Here is a 24,630-nt window from a genome sequence, read left to right as displayed (position 1 = left end):
TGTGAGAAGAAGGTATATATCAGCTCAAAGGAGTGAAACTTCCTGAACTGGGGCAGAGTGGTAACCTTAAAGACATCAGAGTTGAAGTCCCAGCGGAGCGCCAGCAACACATGGGAGTCAGCAGAGTGTGATAAGCCACACATTCTCTGCACTGTGAGGCTGTGGGGCATCTCTTACTCAGAACCAGGATGCACGGAGTGGGAATCTCTAAGACATCAGGGTTTAAATCCAAGCCAAGCACCAGGGAGGCATGGGAGTGAGAAGAGGGGGGCAAATTGCCTCGTTTACACCCATGGCACAATGAGGACAGCTTGAACAGAGTGGTTTAGGACACCTGGTCTATGGAGAAGAGACAGGGTTGTCACCATTTTTCTCCCCATCACCAACAAGGTGGGGCGTCAGGGAATGGACAAAGTGCCCACAGTGGAGGCAGTACCCACCTACACCAAACCATGCCCCTCCACACTTGGTAACTGCATATCTTCAAGAGTAGGATTGACGCTGAGAAATTAGACAGCCCCTCCTCCAGACCAGAGCTGTTACATTGCCTGATTTAATTCTTGGACAATTCTTATTGTATAGATACATTCTTCCTTACTTTTCTCCTTATCTCTTCCCTCCTCTTGTCTGGTTACTCTGATTGTTGGTTTGTTTAAACAGACATATTTAATCCATTCTCTTGATACACGTTCTACACCTCCTTCTTTATTCTCCTTTCTCTTTCTCTGGAATAAGCCGTATAGTTTCTGGGTCTGGTCAATTTTTATTTTATTTTATTTTCCCCTGCCCCTGTCATTTCTCTCTTTGTATAGGATAAGGCCTCTTCCATCAGCACTGCATCATCAATGTTGTTTGCTTATAGCTGGTGTTTCTGTTTTTTTTTTTTTAATGTTTGTTTATGTGTGTGTGTTTGTGTTTGCTTTTTTATTTTCTGTTTTTTGTTTGTTTGTTTTCCTATCCAGGGCTACTTCAATGAACAAATCAAAGCACATCTTGTGGAGGGACCAAAACATCACTATGAGTAAGGAGATAAAGTAATCAAAGTCAAAATAACAGAGATCAAGTAACACTCTCCAAAATCACCTCCTGTAGGGCCAGTCCCTGGACAGTGTATGGCCCCTCTTTAATATAGTAGTGCTTGCAGGTGCAAAGCACATAACAAGCTTTTAAAACACATAAGGGACAGAAGACTAGCCAAAATTATTAAAAGGAAGAATTTTCCTAAAGAGAAATTCCAGGAAGAAATGATAGCTAAAGAATTGATCAAAACAGATACAGATAATATATCATTAAAGTCCTCTGTAATTACCACATTCTTATCAATAAGATTGCTTATTTTTGTGATGAATCGTTTTATATATTTGGGTTCTCCCAAATTAGGTCCACAAACATTTATAATTGTTAGCTTTTCTTGATGGATAGACCCCGTAATTATAATTCTCTTCTTCATCTCCTGTTACAACCTTTAAAATCTAGTTTGTCTGATACAAATATGGCTACTCAAGCTTTCTTTTGACTTTCAATAGCATGATATATGGTTCTCCTTCCCTTCATTTTCAATCTGAAGGTGTCCTCATGTCTAAAATTGGTCTCTTGTAGACAGCAAATACATGGGTCTTATTTTTTTATTATTATTCATTCTGTTACCCTATGTATTTTGATTGAAGCATACAGTCCATTTACATACAGTGCTATTATTGAAAGATATGAGTTTAGAGTCATTGTGTTATCTGTAAGATTGGTTGTGATAAATCCATTTTCATTAGTGATTTTATCTATGGGACCTCTCTCTTTCTTTTTTAGAAGTCTGGCTAGGGGTTTATCAATTTTGTTTATTTTTGCAACAAAAAAAAACCAGCTCTTCATCTCATTGATCTGTTCTTTTTGTTTGGATTCTATATTATTTCTGCTGTGATTGTTATTATTTCTCTTCTTCTGTTGGCCTTGGGGTTTCTTTATTAATCTGCTTTTAGTTCCTTTAAGGGTGCTGTTAGCTTTTGTATTTGAGATTTTTCTTGTTTCTTGAGATACACCTGGATTGCAATCTACGTTTCTCTTATCACTGCCTTTGCTACCTCCGAAAGGGTTTGGACTGTTGTGCTTTTTTTTTTTTTCAACGTTTATTTATTTTTGGGACAGAGAGAGACAGAGCATGAATGGGGGAGGGGCAGAGAGAGAGGGAGACACAGAATCGGAAACAGGCTCCAGGCTCCGAGCCATCAGCCCAGAGCCTGACGCGGGGCTCGAACTTACGGACCGCGAGATCGTGACCTGGCTGAAGTCGGATGCTTAACCGACTGTGCCACCCAGGCGCCCCTGGACTGTTGTGCTTTTGTTTTCATTTGTTTCCATATATTTTTAAAATTTCTTCTTTAATTGCCTGGTTGACCCATTGATTCTTTAGTTGGATGTCCTTTAACCTCTATACATTTGGAGTTTTGTAAAATTTTCTGTGGTGTTTTCAAATTTCATAGCATTGGGATCTGAAAATGTGCATGGTATGATCTCAATTCTTTTATATTTATTGAGGGCTGTTTAGTGACCCAGTATGTGATCTATCTTGGAGAATGCTCCATGTGCACTCAAGAATAATGTGTATTCTTCTGCTTTAAGGTAAAAGTTAATATATATGTCAGGTCTATTTTGTTCAGTGTATCATTCAGGGTCATTGTTTCTTGACTGATTTTCTGTCTAGATGATCTGTCTATTGCTGTAAGTGGAGTTTTAAAGTCCCCTGCAATTACCACATTCTTACCAATAAGATTGCTTATTTTTGTGATTAATTGTTTTATATATTTGAGTTCTCCCAAATTAGGTGCATAAACATTTATAATTGTTAGCTCTTCTTTATGGATATACCCCATAATTATGATATAATACAGCAATGGGCAGATCATCTAGACAGAAAAAGCAATCAAGAAACAATTATATATATATATATATATATATATATATATGTGTGTGTGTGTGCGTGTGTGTGTGTAAATATATACATTTAAATGTAATGGAATATTACTCTACCATCAAAAAATGAAAATTTGCCATTTACAATGACATAGATGGAGCTAGAATGTATTATACTAAGTGAACTAAGTTGATGAGATTAAAAAAATACCATATGATTTTACTCATATGCGGACTTTAAGAAACAAAACAAATAAATGTATGGGAAGACAGGGGGAGAAAAGAGAGGGAAACAAACTACAAGAGGCTGTTAATGATAGAGACCATAATGAGGGTTGATGGGGGGAGGTGAGGAGGGCATGGGCTAGATGAATTATGGGTACAAAGGAGGACACTTGGGATGAGAACTGGGTGTTGAATGTAAGTGGTAAATCACTGAATTCTATGCCTGAAACCAGTATTTCACCATAAGTTAATTAAAGTTTAAATTTAATAAAAAGGAGAAAAATTGTGAGACCTAAAACTGTCAAACCCCTGGAAGAAAACATAGGAGGAATCTTCTATCTTCTATCTTCTAACACTTATCTTGGGAATTATTCCTTGTATATGACAACAAAAGAAAAAAAAAAGATGAGTAAGATCACATCAAATAAGAGCGTCTGCACCAAAAGAAAATAATCAGCAAAGTACAGGGCAAGCTACAGAATGGGAGAAAATATTCTTTCAATATGTCTGATGAAACGAATTACAAATATATATTAAAAAAAACACTCCTTCAAAAAAACAAAGAGAAAGAAAGAAAAAGAAACAAAGAAAGAACAAAAGAAAGAAAGAAAGAAAGAAAGAAAGAAAGAAAGAAAGAGAAAAGAAAACATAAAATACTCAAAAATGGGCAAGGGATTTTTTAATTATGTTTTTAATGTTTATTTATTTTTTGAGAGACAGAGTATGAGCAGGGGAGGGGCAAGAGAGAGAGGGAGACACAGGATCCAAAGCAGGCTCCAGTCTCTGAGCTGTCAGCACAGAGCCTGATGTGGGTCTCAAACTCATGAACCAGGAGATCATGACTTGAGCTGAAGTCAGACACTTAACCATTCAGCCACCCACGTGCCCCAAAAGTGGGCAAGGAATTTAATAAACATTTCTCTATGAGGACATAGCAACATTTATATGAAGAGGTATTCAATGTCCTTCCCTGATGCTCATCATAAGGGAAATGCAAATAAAAACCAAGAAATATTACCTCATCCCTGTTATGGTGGCCAGTTTCCAAAATAACAACAACAACAACAACAACGATAACAATAACAACAACAGAAAATAACAAATCTTGGTAAGAATTTGGATAAATTGAAACCACTGTATACTGTTGATTGGAATACAAAATGACACAGCTTCCATGTAAAACACTATGGAAATTTCTCAAAATATTAAATATAAAACTCCCATATGATTAGCAATCCTACTTCTGTGTATTTATCCAAAGTAACTTGACATCAGGATCTTGTAGAAAAATATGCACTTTCATAATTGTGGAAGGTGGCATTATTCATGGTAGCTAAGAAGTAAAAACAACCTAAATGTATATCAACAGACAAATGGAAAAAGAAAATAATAAGGAAATTCTTTCATATGTGACAATATGTATGAACCTGGAGAACATATGCAAAATGAAATAATTCATTGACAAAAGAACAAATACTGTATACTTCCAATTATATGCAGTATCTAAAATTGTCTAACTCATATAACAGATAGCAGAATTGTGGTTGTCAGTGGCTGGAGGAAGGGAACATGATGGCTCTTCAACAGATATAAAGTTTCAATTATACAAGATGAACTAGACCTTTGCTGTACAACAGTATGCCTGAAGTTAACAATGTTGTATTTTGCACTTAGAAATTTGTTGACAGTGTAAATCTTATGTTATGTGTTCTTATTACAATGAAAGAGACCCTTTTATGAGGGTGAAAAGACAGTTATGGACTTGGAGGAAATATGTGTAAACTACACATCTGACAAAGGACTATAGCAAAATATATAACAGACTTTTTTTTTCTTAAAGAGAGAAAGAAGGTGCTATTAGGGAAGGGGCAGAGGGAGAGGGAGAGAATGAATCTTAAGCAGATTCCATGCCAAATGGGGAGCCCCATGTCAGGCTTTATCTCATGACCACGAAATCATGACCTGAGCTGAAATCAGAAGTCAAACCCTTAACTGACTAAGCTACCCAGGAGACCAATATATAACAGATTTTTAATTCAATAGTAATAATCTAATTAGAAACCAAACAAAAGACATGAACAGGCATTTTACTAAAGAAGATTCATAGATGCAAACAAACACATGAAAAAATGTTCAACACCATTAGCCATTATACAAATGTAAATTAAAACCACAAGATATACTTTACACCTACAAGAAGAACTAAAAGAATTAGTAGTGACAACAAATGATGGAAAGATGGTAGAAAATTCAGATATCTCACACATTTGTTTGAGGAATATAAAATGGCATAGCCATTCTGGAATTATCATCCTTCAATTGCACTTTTGAGTATGTATCTTAGACAATAAAGACTTATGTTTACACAAGAAAACCCATAAGTACTCACAGCAGCTTTAATTCTAATGGCCAAACTAACCTAAATTTTCTTCAACAGGTGAATAGTTAAACTGTGATACATCCATAGCATGGATTACTACTTAGCAATTAAAGTAAATTAGTGACTTATATAATGTACAACTTGAATAGATCTCAAAGGAATAATACTAGATGGGGAAAAAAAGCAAATATCATAGAGTCACACAATATATTACCCAATGCATACAACGTTACTGAAATAACAAAACTACAGAGATGGAAAACAGATTAGTGGGTCAGGGGCTACAGAAGAGGAGAGAATGAGGTAGCTGTTACTATTTAAAAAAATAGCATGAGGGATTCCTGTTCTGGAATTATTTTGTATCTTGCCTATGTTGGTGGTCACACAAATTTACACATGGGGAAAATTGCATATAATGTACAAACATAGAAATGAATGGATATAAAACTGGTGAAATGTGAATAAAGTCAGTGGATCACATCAATTCCTGACTGTAATTGGGGAAAAGTGTGTGAAGCATAAATGGGATCATTCTGTGTTATTTTTCATAACTGCATGTAAATACATATCTTAAAATTTAATGTTAAAAAACGTAGTTAAGGGCTATACATAGCACTTGTTATTTTTTCAAAGAATGGAAAATAAAAATATGATTTTTGCACAGTATGAAGTCTGTGACTTCATAGTGACATAAATGAATCACTATGAGAAGGAAGGAAAAAAAGAAGAAAGAAAAGGAGAGAAGGAAGGAAAGAACAAAGGAAGGAGGAAGGGAGGGAAGGAGGGAGTGAGAAAGGAAGGAAGGAAGAAAGGAAGGAAGGTAAAGGGAAGGAGGGAGTGAGGAAGGAAGGAAGGAAGGAAGGAAGGAAGGAAGGAAAGGATGGAGGGAGTAAGGAAGAAAGAAGGGAAGAAGGAAGGGAGGAAGAAAGAGATGGAGGGAGGAAGGAAGGAAAACCAAGCTCCTGTATAGGATAATTCCAAATAATTAATGTAGATAGTCCACCCCTCAAAAAAGGTGAACATTAGCCTGCCTCCCACCTTGAATGTGAACTGCACTTAGTGCCTTGTTTTCAAAGAGTAGGACATATAACAGGGAAGGGGGGAGTAACTTTACAGTGGAGAAATCTTACAAGCACTATCAGCCAAGTAACCAAGATTAACATCATCAGTGATAAGTCATGTAGACATCATGTACCCCTAGCATGACATGAAAAGAGCACTTTACATCTGCAATCTTCTTTCCCAAAACCTATAATGTTAGTCTAATGAGGAGAAAAACATCAGGCAAAAAATAATTGAGGGATGTGCTAAAAACACCTGTCAGTACTCCTCAAAATGGTCAAGGCTTTAAAAACAAGGACTGAAACACTCTCACAGCCTAGAGGGGCCTAAGGAGACATGCTGACTAAATATAATGTGATCTCCTTAAAAAAAAATCTGAAAAAAGATAAGTACATTATGGAAAATGGGTGAAATCTGAATAAAGTATAGATTTTAGTTAATATTAATGTACAAATATTGGTTCTTAGTTTTACTAAAGAACCAATGTTGGTTCCATAGTAATGTATGATGTTAACAATATAGAAAACTGAATGAAGGATGTATGGAAATTCTGTACTATTTGTCAACTGCTCTATAAATCTGGAACTGTTCAAAAAATAAAAAGTTTATTTTAAAATATTATTAACATTTTAAAAGTATCTAGTTTTATGAATCATTTGATTTTCTTTTGAATCAGGGATCTATTTGGATCCATTTGTAAGAGGAAAATATATTTTAAAAGTAGCGTGATAGGATTGGGTGGCCAAAAGTACTTGATTGAAGCTCAAATGTGGCCGTATTAGCAGTAACAAAGGTGACTGTAGGGTTAGTAAAGAAAGAACAAGTATGTGGAAAGAAATAAATTCTCTCCAAACAATTTCCTCATATTCCTTTTTAAAAATGTTTAATGTTTATTTATTTTTGAGAGACAAAGCATGAGCAGGGGAGGGGCAGAGAGAGAGGGAGACACAGAATCTGAAGCAGGCTCCAGGCTGATCTGTCAGTACAGAGCCTGATGTAGGGCTCAAACTCAGGAGCCACCATGAGATCACGACCTGAGTCAAAGTGGGCGACTTAACTGACTGAGCCACCCAGGTACCCCTATATTCTTTCATTTTAACAAGCTTTAGTGAATTCATTTTTTTCCACTTTTAATTTAAAGCATATAGTATAGCATTCATTGATTTAATGAAATGTAAGAATAAACCTACCAGGAATAGGAAACGAAAGGAAAACTGAGGCAAAATCCTAGGCTTTCCAGAGTTTAAAATCTTGTTATTAACTGTAAGAGCATGTTAAGAGACCAGTAACAATACAATGTAGGTAATAAGCCAAAAGATATATATCATAATTAACTAAGAAAAATATATTGTTATCCACTGTGGACATAAAAGAAGACTTTCCTAGAGAGGTCAAACTTAAATCTGACCTTGAAGAAAATGGAAAATGTAGCTATGAGATAAGGTAAAGGAGATGATTCTAGAAAGGGGAAATAGTTTTAGAGTGTTAGTTCTGGGAATACAAAGTAAGGAGAAAATAAGAGATGTTAGAAAGGAAAAAAAATCAATAACTTGTTTAATGGTTGTATGGGATTGATGACTAAAAGACAAAGAGAATTATAAATTGGACCTCTGGGAAAATAATAGAAGTGATGACAAAAAAAAAAAAAGAATCTAAGCCTGTTCTAATAGATACTTTTGAAAAACTCTAATTATATCATGGGGAGAAGATTGCTACATTTGAATACCACAGCTCTTAATGAGAAACTGGAAGGGCTGTCATGAAGCTGCAGTGTTTGGTCTGAGAAGACATTCCACACTAAACCCCAGGGCACTGAGGAATTAGGCAGATCCCAGCTCTGCTCACAAAGCAACAGGCTGAGGAGAGACAGCTTATCAAGTCCTACAGAGTTACTTGTTTTTTTCCTACTAAAATAGTTTATGTTTTCTTCTTTAACAATACATTCAACATTAATTGGCAATAGGAATTTTGAACATTTTATATTTTCTAAGAAATTTTAATGACTGAACAAAAATTACAAGGTAAGCCCCTTGATAGAGGAAGTAACTCAATTTTTCTGGATTGTGAAAATAGGCTTATGCTAACACATATTTATTAATAGTGTTTGTAAGGCTCAACTTGGGAAATGGATAATTTGCTCAGAAATAGGACAGTGTTATTAGACTGTGACCTGGTACTTTATTTATATCATTTCTCAAGTGGACATAATAATGTCGAGCCCCCTTCTATATATTTCAACAAAATAAAATGCTGGAAAGTGCTTTAAAGCCTATAAGGGATCATAAGTCAAAATAAAGCAATAATTTCTGGTAGAAAAATGTTTGTGCTAAAAACATTTACTTGGTCCATGCACAATATCTAGTATTCCATCCCTAAGCTGATGATGTATTTAACTCATTTTCACTGAATGCAACATGAAGGATCTAAAGAGAAAAGGTGGAATGTGGCAAAGACAGTTCCTTGCATCATAAATCTCATGGTTTAAGGGACAAGGCATACGTTAAAATATATAATCACAGACAATGATGAAATTTAGGTTTCAGCCCAGGCTATAATGAATAGAATTTGTAAGAATATTTTATAATAGAATTTAGCCAAGCTTATGGATACCCAAAAGCTTCAGGAAACAGCACTTGAGCTAGGAATCAGAAACCGTGTAACATAGCACTGAAGTCACAGAACCCTGCTTTGCTTTTCTGAGAAGTTAGACAACTTTGAAACATCTAGCCATTCTGAAAATTCAGTTCCTCGCCATCTGATGACTCTATATCAAGCACAGACAACCCACTGGTTACACCAAGACTCACTCCAAGGCAGGAGAAAGTAAGATGCATGATGGCAAGTTTTGTCATTATTATTATTATTATTATTACTATTATTATTTTTATCTTAAACTATCTCCATATCTAAAAGCAGGCTAACTCATCAAGTCAATCAAACACCCAGTGACAGAAGGCAGGTCTGATTCGCATGTGATCAGTTGATTTGAAGGCGATCAACATAGAATGCTGTAATAAAGTATGGATATATGAAAACAGATGCCTATTTCTGGCAGTACCAACCCACAGAGGCTTTCTCATTCTTCACAAGAAGTTTGAGGCTCTTAGTGTGAGCAAAGGGAGAACAGACTTGGATATTTTTGTTGTCATAATTTCTGCATCCAAAAGTCATTACTATTTTTGGTGAGCAAATCAAAATGAAGTATCTGGAAAGAAGCAGTGAATTGAAATCAAATTGCACAAGTATTAGAAAAGTAATCAATGACCTAATATTTGAACACACTGTTTCTAAGGAGAGGGTACTGGGTGGATGCGGGCAACAGATTCTTTTAGTCCTTTTTGTAATTAACAAAGGAAACTTGGATCTCCCTCTTACAGTTGGCATACATACATACATACATACACAGCTTTCAGAAGAGGGGAGTATCCTAACAATTTAGAAATGATATTTTCAAGAATGTCATGAATGAATGTCACAGTTTTCCAAGGAGATAATAGAATAGGATATTGGAGTCTCTTATTTTACTACACGTTACTTAGGTAGGTTTTTAAATCATGATTTAGTAAATTCTATCAAGCTTTTGTAACTAATGCAAAAGGCATATCATTTTTTAAAATTTAATCTGTTCTAATTGGTGAACTAACTTTAGAAATACTCTGATATTAATCTTGCCTTACATTAATTTCAGGTAATTATGTTTTTTTAAATACACAATTAGGGTCAATTTACTCTTTTTAAAAATAATTTGGAAACTTTTTGCAAGAATACAATTTCTCTTTCTTGTACTATCATCGCCAGGTTTTTGTAATAAGGTTATAGGAGTCCCATACAAAGAGATGGGTGTGTTCCCTTTTGTTATAGACTCAGCAAGAGTTGTATAGATATTTAGAGTGTTTTATAGATATCTAGAAAGAGGATTAAATAGAGCTAAGATAATCTAAAAAGGATAAAGTTAGTAAACTTGAAAGAAAGGAGACCTAAAGTTTTTCTCTGCACCCATCAATGGCATAACAGCTATAGCTAGAGGTTAAAGACAGTACAAATTCTATAAGAGCAAGAACCCTACAAGCTCATATAGAAATAAAACTTTCTCCCTCATTAATACATAATCTGAATTTACTATAAACCATGTAAATACAATGAGTAGTTTCCCTGGATAGAAAATCAGACCAATTAGATTAAAAACTTAAATAACCATAAATGTGTGTAACACAAAGCACAGGCCTAATGATCAATTTTCTCCGAAATTATAATGTCCCCTAAGTGCCCAGAGCCAAAAGGCTTGACTAAAGTAGAAGTATTTTAAAATTTTGAAAAATCCTTCTATAAATTAAATTAACAGTGATTTTTTTTCATGGGAAAACAAAATCTATAATTTTTCCTCAAAAATATTATTGGGACATGTGGGTGGCTCAGTCAGTTAAGTGTGGGACTTTGGCTCAGGTCATGATCTCACTGTTGGTGAGTTCAAGTCCCACATCTGGCTCTCTGCTGTCAACACAGAGCCTACATTGGATCCTGTGTCCCAGTCTCTGTCTCCATCCTTCCCTGTCTTGTGCTCACTCTCTCTCTCAAAAATATACTATATATATATATATATATGTAATATTTTGTATGTATTTATATAATATATATATTTATATTTTTATATTATATATAAATATAATTTATATTAAGGAAATCACTGAGAAGATGAGAATGGAAATAGCATAATTTTCTAAAGTTATGAAAAACTGGACAATGGGCAGTTGGAAATTGTGACTTATCAACACATCATCATATTTTACAATTGTAAGGAAAAAACAACTACATTTATCCAAAGTTTCTTTTAATATATGAAAATAAGTCTCATAAAATAAAATTAATGGAATGCATTATAATACATACACTCTGGTTTCTAGAAGTACATTAGGGCATGGATAAGTAATGTAGAAAGAAATATTAAAAACTGATTCAAGTGATCATGGATGATTATTTTCATATTTGCCATTGTTATTACAATATTATTCTTAAACTTTAATAAGAAAATGCTTCATTTCTACGATATTAAAAAAAAATCTCTTCCTTTTTTAAATCTCCTCTCTTCCTGTTAGCATTACAGACAGCCTTGAGGAGCAGGAATGAGACAAAACCCACAGATTTCATCCTCCTGGGCTTCTTCCCTGAATTTAAATACATTTCAGCCATGGTCTCCATCATTCTCCTGATCTACATGGCAACCTTCACTGGCAACACTCTTCTGATCCTCCTCATTTGGTTGTACTCCCATCTCCACACCCCCATGTACTTCCTGCTCAGTCAGCTCTCCTTAATGGACTTAACTTTGACCTCTAGCATCATCCCCAAGATGGCCGCCAACTTCTTCTCTGGATGGCGGAGCATATCATTCTTGGCTTGTGGGACTCAAATTTTCTTCTCCCTGACGGTGGCCATTGCGGAATGCATCCTTATAACGCTCATGTGTTTTGATCGTTATGTAGCCATATGCAATCCTCTTCGGTACCCAGCCATTATAAATCTTAGGGTATGCTTACAGATGATTGCTATGTCTTGGGTTGGAGGGGCACTTACTTCCTTGGGCCACACGGCTTTTACCTTGCATTTTAATATCTGCAGCCCCAGAGAAATTCCCCACTTCTTCTGTGAAGTTATGGCTGTGCTTAGGATCGTCTGTGAGGATATCTCAGCCTATGAGAAGGCAGTGGTGATAACAAGCATCCTTGTTCTGCTCCTGCCCTTATCTCTCATCTTGTCTTCTTATGTTCTCATCTTCCTTGCTGTACTCCGAATGAACTCCCCAGAAGGTAGGAACAAGGCTCTGGCCACCTGCTCCTCTCATCTCTGTGTGGTGGGTCTCTATTTTGGTCCAGGTTTGTGCATATACATGAGACCTGGTTCTGCCAAGACTCCAAAGTTAAATCAGGGTCTTTTTCTGTTTGGAACTGTCCTCACCCCTCTCCTAAACCCTCTTGCCTACAGTCTCAGGAATAAGGAAGTTCTAAGTGCACTGAAAAAGTTAATGGGGTGGTGTCAGTCCTCCAGGTAAATGGCAGAAATCCCAATATCAGCTGTAGGCAATATAAAGATGTACCAGCAAAGGGACATTTTGTCTGTTAAATAATAATCCCTTCAAACCCTGGTAAAGTCAACTAATCTTACCGAGTTTATCTGAAGGAAAAAAAAATGTTTATCTTTTCCTCCCTGTATCTAAAAATTTCTGTCCAATTGTTCTAGATGATGTGCTGATAAAGAACAAGGGACTGTATACATCAATTCTCTTCATGATTTACAATTGATGGTAATGTGAATTTTATTATTTCCAAAGCATCATATTGATTCCATGAAAGAAAGGCCAGTGTCTGCATATCTAGAATGCAAAATAATCACCTAGAATTTAGGTTGTGCTTCAGGATAATTCCCTGGTAAAATTAATTAATGAGTCCCATGATAAATCATCAGGAATCAAATAAAGTTACCAGTATTTCTTTTTTCTCCCTAACATAATTTTAATTCTTCTTAATCCTGGAAAAATACAATCTTCAATCTATGTCAGTCCTTCCAAAGAGTGGTTTTCTGACCTTTTGCATTAGAATCATTTGCTGACTTCACAAAATATGCTAATTTTGCACCCATCTCAGATGAACATCATTAGAATCTGTTAAATTGGGCTTAAGAATCTGACTAGCAAACCTTTTAGTGATTTTCATGTTTACCAAAGTTTGTGAGTCACTGATATAATTATTGACCCCCTTTTCTAGACCAACCTTGCAAAATAATCTTTAAGGTGGCTGGCAAAAACTAATGTTATTTTTTAAGATAGTAGAGAATGAACTTTATGTTTGGAATACTTCAGAATTTAAATATTTGAGCACACAGTAGTTGAGAAAGTAAAGAAGACTCAGATTTGTTATATAAAATATGAATGATTGAAAATATTTATAACACAATGAAATTTTAAGCAGGATGCATCATAGTTTTCTAAAATATTGATATATGTCAAAAATATACTACATAGGTAGAACACTAGGAATTTATTACATGTGTTCCTTTTTAAAATTTAATTAATTAATTAATTAATTAATTAATTTTTATTTATTTTGATAGAGAGACAGTGCACTCAGGGGAGGGACACAGAGGGTGGGGGAGAGAGAAAGAACCCCAAATAGGCTCCATGCTGACAGGAGCTGAATGGGGGGCTTAATCCCACAAACCATGAGACCATGGCCTGAGCTGAAATCAGGAGTCAGACACTTAGCTGACTAAGCCACCCAGGCACCCTTGCCTTTTTATTTTAGAAGTGACTGAGTGAAATTACAAGAAAGCAGTTTTTTAGTGAATAGGAAACACTCAGAAGGAGAACTAACAGCCTAATTATTTTTCTCTTAAATATCTCAGAAGCCATCAATTAGACATTGTATTTTAGAGATTGTATTACAAAGGTGAGTTTGGAAAAACTTAAATTATTTGTGTTAAATTTCAACTGTGCCAACAATATTAAAAAAGTCCCCTCCAGAATTACTAGAGGAATGGCTGAGAGAATATGGTTCAAGAAAGGACCCTGAGAATTTCACTTGAAACTGACTCAAAATACCACTTCTCTAAAAAATAAAATAAAATAAAAACTAGCTCTAACTCATCTCAAATTGGAGGAGTGGGTCATTTAATAGGTACTACAATGGTCTGTCACTACCCAGTTGGTGGTGCCATAATATTCTGGTACTCTAAGGGGAATCCACAGATAAGATTGAATTTAGAAGATGATGCTAGGAAGGAAGGGAGAAATACTTAAATGAGGAAATAGTGCTAGCTGAAGAGTTTCTGCTGAATCATATATGTTCATAAAGCATGTTATTTATGTTTAACAGTTTTTACAAAGAGTTCTATTTTTATATGTAACTCATAAATGAACATTTTAACCATGTGAAGTTCACAGCAAATAGTTTTCCAGATGGATCTCTGGAAGGCACTCATCTTGGACTTTAAACTATGTGGTTCTAACAACTATTGTTGGAGGAGCACCTTTACACAAGAGGACTTAATCCTTTAGGGGAAAATAATTAAATAAAGTAGTTAAGTACATGATTATTCAGAGGAATTATGATTCAATTCTAATTAAATCATGGTTCTTTTGTTTCTTCCCATTCTCATATTCATGATTTTAATTTTCTTCTTCCATTTTAACAGATATCCTATATGTATATATCTGTTGTGGAACAACTCAAACATCTTCTGTAAATAAATAAAATATTTAAAAATCAACCACATTACTAAATATACTATGAAAATAAAATTTTGTAACTGAATAAATTGCTTTAATATGGAAACTGAATTCCGTGGGTTTAAGATGTAGGAAGATGAAACTTTTATGAAAAGGACACGATGACCACAATCTCAGGTGCACAGAGACTCTGAGATACTACAAATGGAAAATAAACATTAAATTGTAGCAGGGAGGGGGCAGGATGTATTTGAAGACAAACACTTTTCAAATGGTTCTCTGACTTGAGACAATTAAAAATAGCAGTATCAGTCATATCACCACAAGAAATTAGCTGAGGCTTTCTTGACAAATTAGATATGTAGATTGTAATCACCAATTCTACAACTTACACATAAAAAGTCAAAGGGATACAAAATTACATATGAAATATCTCGAAAACTAAAATCACTATAGAACATGAGTGATTGGTCAAAGTCTTGTTTTTTTTTCCAATTGTTTTTGAGCATGCCTCACTAACTCTAAATTTGAAAGAGAAAATTATCAAGGAAGAGAGCAGTTTTGTGGTGACAAATAACTTTTTGTTGACATACGAACAAACATCAGGGTTTCTTCATAAAATTTCAGGTCAATATGACATCAGAGACTATGGTCATTTTGTTTGAGAAATATTTTTTTAAATTTTTTTAATGTTTATTTATTTTTGAGACAGAGAGAGACAGAGCATGAATGGGGGAGGGTCAGAGAGAGGGAGACACAGAATGTGAAACAGGCTCCAGGCTCTGAGCAGTCAGCACAGAGCCCGACGCGGGGCTCGAACTCACGGACCGCGAGATCGTGACCTGAGCTGAAGTCGGCCACTTAACCGACTGAGCCACCCAGGCGCCCTGAGAAATATTTTTTGAGAACCTACTATATGGCAGGAGTTATTTTAGGCACTGGAGCTAAAGCAGTGGAAACAAGAAAAGCACTACTCTTATGGAACTTAATTCTAGTTGTGGAATATGAGAAATAATAAATACTCAATATGTAACATGCTGATAAGTGACATGAAGAAAAGAGAAGCAGGGAGGAAAGATAGAGATGGGATGCCTTCATATACAGTATGACCTGGTAAAGCATCTTTGATTAGAGGTCATTTGAACAGAGACTGTAATGAGTAAAGGAGGGACAGTACATTTAGGAAAATATTGTTCAAACAAAAGAACAATTTAAAAACGACTTTGGGTGTAGAAGTGGGCATAGCATGTTCAAGGGACACTGATGAGGCGACACCAGACTCATTGAAAAAGTGATAGGAGACACAGTAAGACAGCATCAGGAGCACATTATCTATGGCCAATTGGAAAAGTATTGCAATATTTAAAGTGAGAGATAGTAGAAGTTTGAACAGAGGTGGAAGAATATCAGTAAGAAGATGTAATCCAATTCTGACCATACCTCAAAGGTATGCATACTGAAAGAATGCAGTTTTAAATCTCTGGACCCAAAAGGGAGACATATTACTTCAGCCTCACAGGTTATTGACAAATCTCCTTTGGTGGCCTTGGGACAGGAAGCACCCATATGCTATGGGTCACTGTCATGGGGTCTGTGCTAGGTAGTCCATATTTGACCCTGCCCTCTCTTGACCAGTATGGACCCCTACTCAGGCTTTATCACCCCAATTCTCTTGTATTCTGACATCCTGTTAAATTTGATCTACGAGAGGCACTGGCAGATCAGAGGGAAGAGTTCAGAGTGTTGGTGGCCCTACCTTCACCAGGCTGGGTTTGAGGAGTTGATTGCATTCCTTCACAAAAGGCCATAACCCATTTGGGCAGCTTTGTTGGTTCCCTTTACACCACTCCCTGCCCTTAAAATAAAGGGAAGTAGTGTTACCACTAGTAGCAGCTGCCTGCTTTACTCTTTCTGCTGTTTCCCACACACTGTCCTATTTCTGAACACTATATTTTTTTTAAATATAATTTGTCAGATTGGTTTCCATAAAACACCCAATTCTCATCCCAACAAGTTACCTCCTGCATGCCCATCACCCACTTTCCCTTCTCCCACACCCCCCATTAACCCTCAGTTTGTTCTCAGTCCTTAAGAGTCTCTTATCATTTGCCTCCCTCCCTCTCTGTAATTTTTCCCCTTATCCTCCCCCATAGTCTTCTTTTAAGTTTCTCAAGATCCACGTATGAGTGAAAAGATATGATATCTGTCTTTCTTTCCTGAATTATTTCACTTAGCATAATACCCTCCAGTTCCATCCACGTTGCTGCAAGTGGCAAGATTTTATTCTTTCTCATTGACAAGTAGTATTCAATTATATATTTAAGCCACATATTCTTTATCTATTCATCAGCTGATGGACATTTAGACTCTTTCCATAATTTGGCTATTGTTGAAAGTGCTGCTATAAACGTTCTGGTATATGTGCCCCTATGCATCAGTATTCTTGTATCTTTTGGGTAGATTCCTAGCAGTGCTATTGCTGGGTCATAGGGTAGACCTCTTTTTAATTTTTTGAGGAACCTCCAAACTGCTATCCAGAATGGATTCAGCAGTTTTCATTCCCACCAACAGTGCAAGAGGGTTCCCGTTTCTCCACATCCTCTCCAGCATCTATAGTCTCCTGATTAGTTCATTTTAGCCACTCTGACCGGTGTGAGGTGATATCTGAGTGTGGTTTTGATTTTTATTTCCCTACTGATGAGTGATGTTGAGAATCTTTTCATGTGCCTGTTGGCCATCTGGATGTCTTCTTTGGAAAAGTGTCTATTCATGTCTTCTTCCCATTTCTTCACTGGATTATCTGTTTTTCAGGTGGGAGTTTGGTGAGTTCTTCATAGATTTTGGACACTAGCCCTTTACCTGATATGTCTTTTTCAAATATCTTTTCCCATTCCGTAGGTGGTCTTTTAGTTCTGTTTATTGCTTCATTTGCAGTGAAGAAGATTTTTATCTTCATGAGGCCCCAATTGTTCATTTTTGCTTTTGACTTCCTTGCCTTTGGAGATGTGTGAATTAAGAAATTGCTGAGGCTGAGGTCAAAGAAGTTTTTCCTGCTTTTCCCTCTAGGGTTTTGATGGTTTCCTGTCTCACATTCAGGTCCTTCATCCATTTTGAGTTTCTTTTTGTAAATGGTGTAAGAAAAGTGGTCTAGTTTCATTCTTCTGCATGTTGCTGTCCAGTTCTCCCAGGACCCAATTTTTAAAGAGACTATATTTTTTTTTCCATTGGATACGTTTTCTTGCTTTGTGAAAGATTAGTTGGCCATACTTTTGTGGGTCCAATTCTGGAGTCTCTATTCTATTACATTCTGGAGTCTCTATGCTATTCCATTGGTCTAAGTGTCTGTTTTTGTGCCAATACCATGCTGTCTTGATGATTACAGCTTTGTAATAGAGGCTAAAGTCTGGGGTTGTGATGCCTCCTGCTTTGGTCTTCTTCTTCAATATTACTTTGGCTTTTTGGGGGTCTTTTGTGGTTCCATATAAATTTTAGGCTTGTTTTTTCTACTTTGAGAAGAATGCTGGTGCAAGGTTGATTGGGATTGCATTGAATGTGTAGGTAGCTTTGGGTAGTATTGACTTTTTAATGATATTTATTTTTCCTATCCATGAGCATGGGATGTTTTCCATTTCTTTATATCTTCTTAAATTTCCTACATAAGCTTTCTATAGTTTTCAGCAGACAGATCTTTGATATCTTTGGTTAGGTTTATTCCTAGGTATTTTATGGTTCTTGGTGCCATTGTGAATGGGATCAGTTTCTTTGTTTGTCTCTCTGTTGCTTCATTATTAGTGTATAAGAATGCGACTGATTTTCGTATATTAATTTTGTATCCTGCAACTTTGCTGAATTCATGTATAAGTTCTAGCAGACTTTTGGTGAAGTCTATTGGGTTTTCCATGTATAATATCCTGTCATCTGCAAAAAGTGAAAGCTTGACTCATCAGTGCCAATTTTGATGCCCTTGATTTCCTCTTGTCTGATTGCTGATGCTAGAACATACAAAACTATGTTATACAACAGTGGTAAGAGTGGACATCCCTGTTGTGTTCCTGATATCAGGGGGAAAGCTCTCAGTTTTTCCCTATTTAGGATGATATTAGCTGTGGGTTTTTCATAAATGGCTTCCATGATGTTTAGGTATGTTCCTTCTATCCAGACTTTCTTGAGGGGTTTCATCAAGAAAGGATACTGTATTTTGTCAAATGCTTTTTCTCCATCTATCACAGGACCATATGGTTCTTATCTTTATTTGTATTAATGGTATGTATCACATTGCTTGATTTGCGAACATTGAACCAGCCCTGCCTCCCAAGAATGAATCCCACTTGATCATGGTGAAGAGTTCTTTTCATATGCTGGTGAATTTGATTCCATAGTATCTTGAGAATTTTTGCATACATATTCATCAGGGATAATTGCTTGTAGTTCTCTTTTTTTTCGCTGGGTCTCTGTCTGGTTTGGGAATCAAAGTAATGCTGGCTTCAGAGAATGATCAGGAAGTTTTCCTTCCATTTCAATTTTTGCAATAGCTTGAAAAGTATAGGTATTAAGTTGGCTTTAAATGTCTGGTAGAATTCCCCAGTGAAGCCATCTGGTCCAGGACTCATGTTTTGGGAAGTTTTTGATGACTGATTCAATTTCTTCACTAGTTATGGGTCTATTCAAATTTTTTATTTCTTCCCATTTGAGTTTTGGTAGTGTATGTGTTTTTAGGAATTTGTCCCTTTCTTCCAAGTTGTCCAGTTTGTTGGTATATAATTTTTCATAGTATTCCTTGATAATTGTTTGTATTTCTGAGGGATTGGTTGTAATAAATCCATTTTCATTCATAATTTTATCAACTTGGGTCCTCTCTCTTATCTTTTTGAGAAACCTGGCTAGAGATTTATCAATTTTGTTTAGTTTTTGAAGAAAAAAAAAACCCTCTTGTTTCATTGATCTGTTCTACTGTTTTTGTGGATTCTGTATTGTTTATTTCTGCTCTGATCTTTATTGTTTCTATTCTTCTGCTGGGTTTGGGGTGTCTTTGCTATTCTGCTTCTAGTTATCTAGGTGTGCTGTTAGATTTTGTATTTGAGATTTTTCTTGTAACTTGAGATAGGTCTGGATTGCAATTTATTTTCCTCTTAGGACAGCCTTTGCTGTATCCCAAAGTGTTTGGGCTGTTGTTTTTCTCATTTTCATTTGTTTCAGTATATATTTTAATTTCTTCTCTGTTTCCCTGATTGAACCATTCGTTCTTTAATGGGATATACTTTAACCTCCATGCTTTTGGAGGTTTTCCTGACTTTTGCCTGTGGTTGATTTCAAGTTTCATTAGCATTGTGATCTGAAAGTGTGCATGGTATGATCTCAATTCTTTTATATTATTGAGTGTTCTTCTGTGACCCAGTATGTGATCTATCTTGGAGAATGTTCCATGTGTACTTGAGAAGAATGTATATTCTGCTGCTTTGGGATTTGGGGTTAAAATATATCTGTCAAGTCCATCTGGTCCATTGTATCATTCAGGGCCATTGCTTCTTTACTGATTTTGTGTCTAGATGATCTGTCTATTGTTGTAAGTGAAATACTAAAGTCTCCAGCAAACACCACATTCTTACCAATAAGATTGCTTATGTTTGTGATTGTTATTATTATTATTATTATTATTATTTTTATTTTTATTTTTAATTTGGGTTCTCCTGAATCTGGTGCATAGACATTTAAAATTGTTAGCTCTTCCTGATGGACAGATGCCGTAATTATTATTGAATACCCTTCTTCACCTCTTGTTACAGCCTTTAATTTAAAGTCTAGTTTGTCTCATATAAGTATGGCAACTCCAGCTTTCTTTTGACTTCCAGTAGCATGATAGATAGTTCTCCATTCCCTCACCTTCAACCTGAAGGTGTCCTCATGTCTGAAATAGGTCTCTAACATACAACAAACAGATGGGTCTTTTTTTTTCCATTCTGATACCCTATGTCTTTTGATTGGAGCATTTAATCAATTTAAATTCAGCATTATTATTGAAATATATGGGTTTAGAGTCATTTTGTTATCTGTAGGTTTCATGCTTGTAGTTATGTCTCTGGTACTTTGTGGTCCTTGCCACATTTCACTCACAGACTCCCCCTTAGGATCTCCTGGAGGGCTGGTTTAGTGGTAGTGAATTCCTTCAGTTTTTGGTTTTTATGGGAAAATTTTATCTCTCATTATATTCTGAATGACCACCTGTGGATAAAGGATTTTTGGCTGCATATTTTTCCTGTTCATCATATTGAAGATTCCCTGCCATTCCTTTCATCCTACCAAGTTTCATTAAATAGGTCTGCTACTACTCTCATGCTTCTACCTTTGTATGTTAAGGCCCGTTTATCCCTAGCTGCTTTCAGAATTCTCTCTTTATCCTTGTATTTTTCCAGTTTCACTATAATATGTCATGCAGACGATCAATTCAAGTTATGTCTAAAGGAAGTTCTCTGTGTGTCTTGGATTTCAATGTCTGTTTCATTCCCCAGATCAGGGAATTTCTCAGCTACGATCTGTTCAAGTACACTTTTGGCCCCTTTCTCTTCTTCTTCTGGTATTCTTATGATATGGATATTGTTCCCTTTGATTGCATCACTTAGTTCTCTAATTCTCCCCTCTTGATCCTGGTTTTGTTCTCTCTCTTTTTCTCAACTTCTTCTTTTTCCATAATTTTATCTTCTGATTCACCTAATCTCCCCTCTGCCTTTTCAATCCATGCTGTGGCCACCTCCATTGTATTTTACACCTCATTTGCAACATTTTTTTTCATCATGACTATTTTTTAGTTCCTCAATCTCTGCAGTAATAGATTCTCTGCTGCTTTTCTATTTCATTTTCAAGCCCAGTGATTAATCTTATGACTCTTATTCTAAATTCTTGTTCAGTTATATTGCTTATATCTTTTTTGATCAATTCTTTAGCTGTAACTTCTTCCTGGAATTTCTTTTGAGGGGAATGCTTCTGTTTTGTCATTTTGGCTAGTTTTCTATCCCTTATGAGTTTTAAAAACTTGTTATGTTCTCTGCACCTGTGTGCACTGCTATATTAATGCGAGTCATACACTGTCCAGGGCCTGGCCCTCCTGGAGGTGTTTTTTTGGAGAGTGTTACTGGCTCTCTGTTGTTGTGATTTTGGTTATTTTGTTTCTCTACTTGTAATGATGTTTTGGACCCTCCCGAGGTGTGCTTTGATTTTTCCCTTAAGTAGCCCTGGAAAGGAAAACAAACAGACAAACAAACAGGAAAGAAAGACATTCAAGCACACAGACAAATAACACACACACACACACACACACACACACGCACAAACAAAAACAATCCAAAAGCACAAAACCAGAAACACCATCTACAAGTAAAGAACAGGGTGGAGGCAGTGCTGATGGAAGAGCACATACAAAGAGAGAAATGATGGTTGGGGACAAAGAGAAAATAAACATTGACCAGGTAGAGAGACTAAATGGCTTAATCCAGAGAGAGAGAAAGGAAAATAAAGGAGGTAGAAAAAAAATAAAAATAAAATAAAATAACATGAAGAAATAGATACCCACATGGAGAAACTATATGGCTTGATTATTCCAGAGAGAGAGAGAAATGAAAGTACAGAAGGAGTAGAACATGTACCAAGAGAATGGGTTAAATATGTCTGCTTAAACAAACCAACAACCAGAATAAATCAGCCTAGAGGAGGGAAGAGTAAGGAAGGGAGAATATGTCTAAATAACAAGAACTGTCCTAGAATTAATCTAGGTTATGCAGCAGCACTGGTCTGGATGATGGATCCTTCTGTTTCCACAGCATCTATCCTGCTCCAGCAGATATGCAATTACCCAGAGTGGAGGGGCGTGGAATGGTGAAGGCTGGTCCTACATCCACTATGAGGCCCCGGGGACCCACCGCTGAGGACCCCCCTTGGTGGTATGGGGGGGAGGCAGGAAATTGGCCATCCCCTAGTCTCTTCTCCATGGTCCTGGTGCACTCTGCTCAAGATGTCCTCACTGTGCCCCGGGCACAGACAGGTGGTACTTCTCACTCCACTGACTCCCCTGATCCTCCACTTGGCTAGGATTCAATGTCCCTCCATGTGCTCTGGCACTGGGGGAACACCTCTCTGTGCAGCCTGATATGTGCTCCCTGCTGGTTTTGTCTGTGCCATAGCACTTCAGGGAGGACGGCCTTTTCCTGCTTCAGACTGTGCTGCTGACCTCACCACCTAGAGGAGACTGGGGGTGGCAGGGGCAGACAGGCTTTGTCCTGTCCCACAGCATACCAAGGAGGGGACTGCTTTGTCCTACTGTGGACTGTGTCCCTGACCTACCACTGAACCCAGGGCTGGCTCCTCTCCTCCCCAGGTGCAAGAATGGGGCAGCTGGTACCAGTCAGAAGAAAGCCCCAGTTAGAGATGGGATCCCTCTCAGTCCCAGTTCAAGATTTATCTCTTGTCCAGATACAGTCTTACATTTCCCTGGCTGCTCTTCCTCTTCCCTTTGTCTCTCTGCAAAAGGGGATCTCTCCCCTCCATGCCTACATGGCCTGTTTTATCTCCCTCATTTCACAATCACCCACCTATAGCCATCAAGGATGTAGCAGTTTCTCCCTTTTTGACTCAGTCTCTTTTACTCCCAGACTCTTGGGGTTCAAAGTCCTTTGGCTTTAGCACTTCTTTGTTTGAGAGACACGGGAAGTAGAGAACCTACTACTTCTCTACCATGTTGGCCTCTTTCACAACATTATATTTTTATTCTTGCTCTCTTTCTTGTGGTTTCATGGCTTTCTATAGTGTTATACTTGGATTGTTTTTTTTCTTTGTGTGTCTATTATAGGGTGGGTTTGTTTTTTTGGTGGTTGCATTTGGGTTCATATAAAAAATTTTATGTGTATAGCAGTCTATATTAAGTTGGTTGCTTAAGTTCAAAGACATTCTAAAAGCACAAAATTTTTTGCTGCCTGTCCCCATTTTATGCATATGATGTCTTATTTTACCCATTTTTATTTTGTCAATGCCATAACTAATTTTTTTCTAGATATAATTCATTTTACTACATTTGTGTTTTTACCTCTATACTGACTTTATAAATGTTAATTTCCTACCTTGACTATGTTTGATTTTTTTCTATGATTTTTTTTTATTTTTATGATTTTCTCATTTCTAATTATGGTATTTTCTTTTCAGTAAAAAGATCACTTTAACATTTTTTTGTAAGACTGGGATACTGTTGATAAACTCCTTTAACTTTAGTTTGTATGGCAACTATTTATCTCTCTTTCTATTGTGAATGATAACCTTGCCAGGTAGAGTATTTTTCGTTGTAGTATTTTTCTTTCAGCACTTTGAATGCATCATGCCAATATCTTCTTGACTGTAAAGTTTCTTTTGAAAAAAAAAAAAGTTCGGTTGATAACCTTATGAGGTTCCATTGTATGTAACCTTTTTTTTTTCTCTTGTTAATTTAAAAATTATCTAATTATTGTAATATTTACCATTTTAATTATTATGTGTTTTGTTGTGGACCTTTTTGGCTTTAACTTGTTAGGGTTCTGTGTTCTTCTGGGCTTGGGTACCTGTTCTCTTCCTCATATTAAGGAAGTTTTCAGCTATTATTTCAAATAGGCTTTCTGTCTCCTCTATTCTCCCTCTGAGATCCCTATAATATGGCTGTTATTATTCTTAATGATGACACTGACTTCCCTTAACCTCTTCTCATTTTTTATTATTCTTTTTTGTTCTTTTTGATGTTCAAGTTGTTTGTTTTACATACCTTGTCTTCAAATATTACACGTTTGTTCATCTTCTAATCTGTTTTTTTTTTTATTCCCTCTATGCACTT

The 24,630-nt window shown here is 36.3% G+C and overlaps 1 protein-coding gene across 1 annotated transcript; it reads left to right on the top strand.

Moving 5' to 3' along the window:
- Window positions 1-405: 405 nt before the first annotated feature.
- Window positions 406-22,868, top strand: LOC115511345 (olfactory receptor 2M5-like). Its single transcript, XM_030311837.1, has 3 exons — window positions 406-469; window positions 11,665-12,613; window positions 22,601-22,868. The coding sequence occupies exons 1-3, from the start codon at window positions 406-408 to the stop codon at window positions 22,866-22,868; spliced, it is 1,281 nt and encodes a 426-aa protein (XP_030167697.1).
- The last annotated feature ends 1,762 nt before the right edge of the window (window positions 22,869-24,630 follow it).

The sequence above is a fragment of the Lynx canadensis genome, chromosome A1, assembly GCF_007474595.2.
Source record: "Lynx canadensis isolate LIC74 chromosome A1, mLynCan4.pri.v2, whole genome shotgun sequence".
Lineage (NCBI taxonomy): Eukaryota > Metazoa > Chordata > Mammalia > Carnivora > Felidae > Lynx > Lynx canadensis.
Note: the sequence above shows the minus strand (reverse complement) of the source record. Positions and strands in the feature narration are given on the sequence as shown.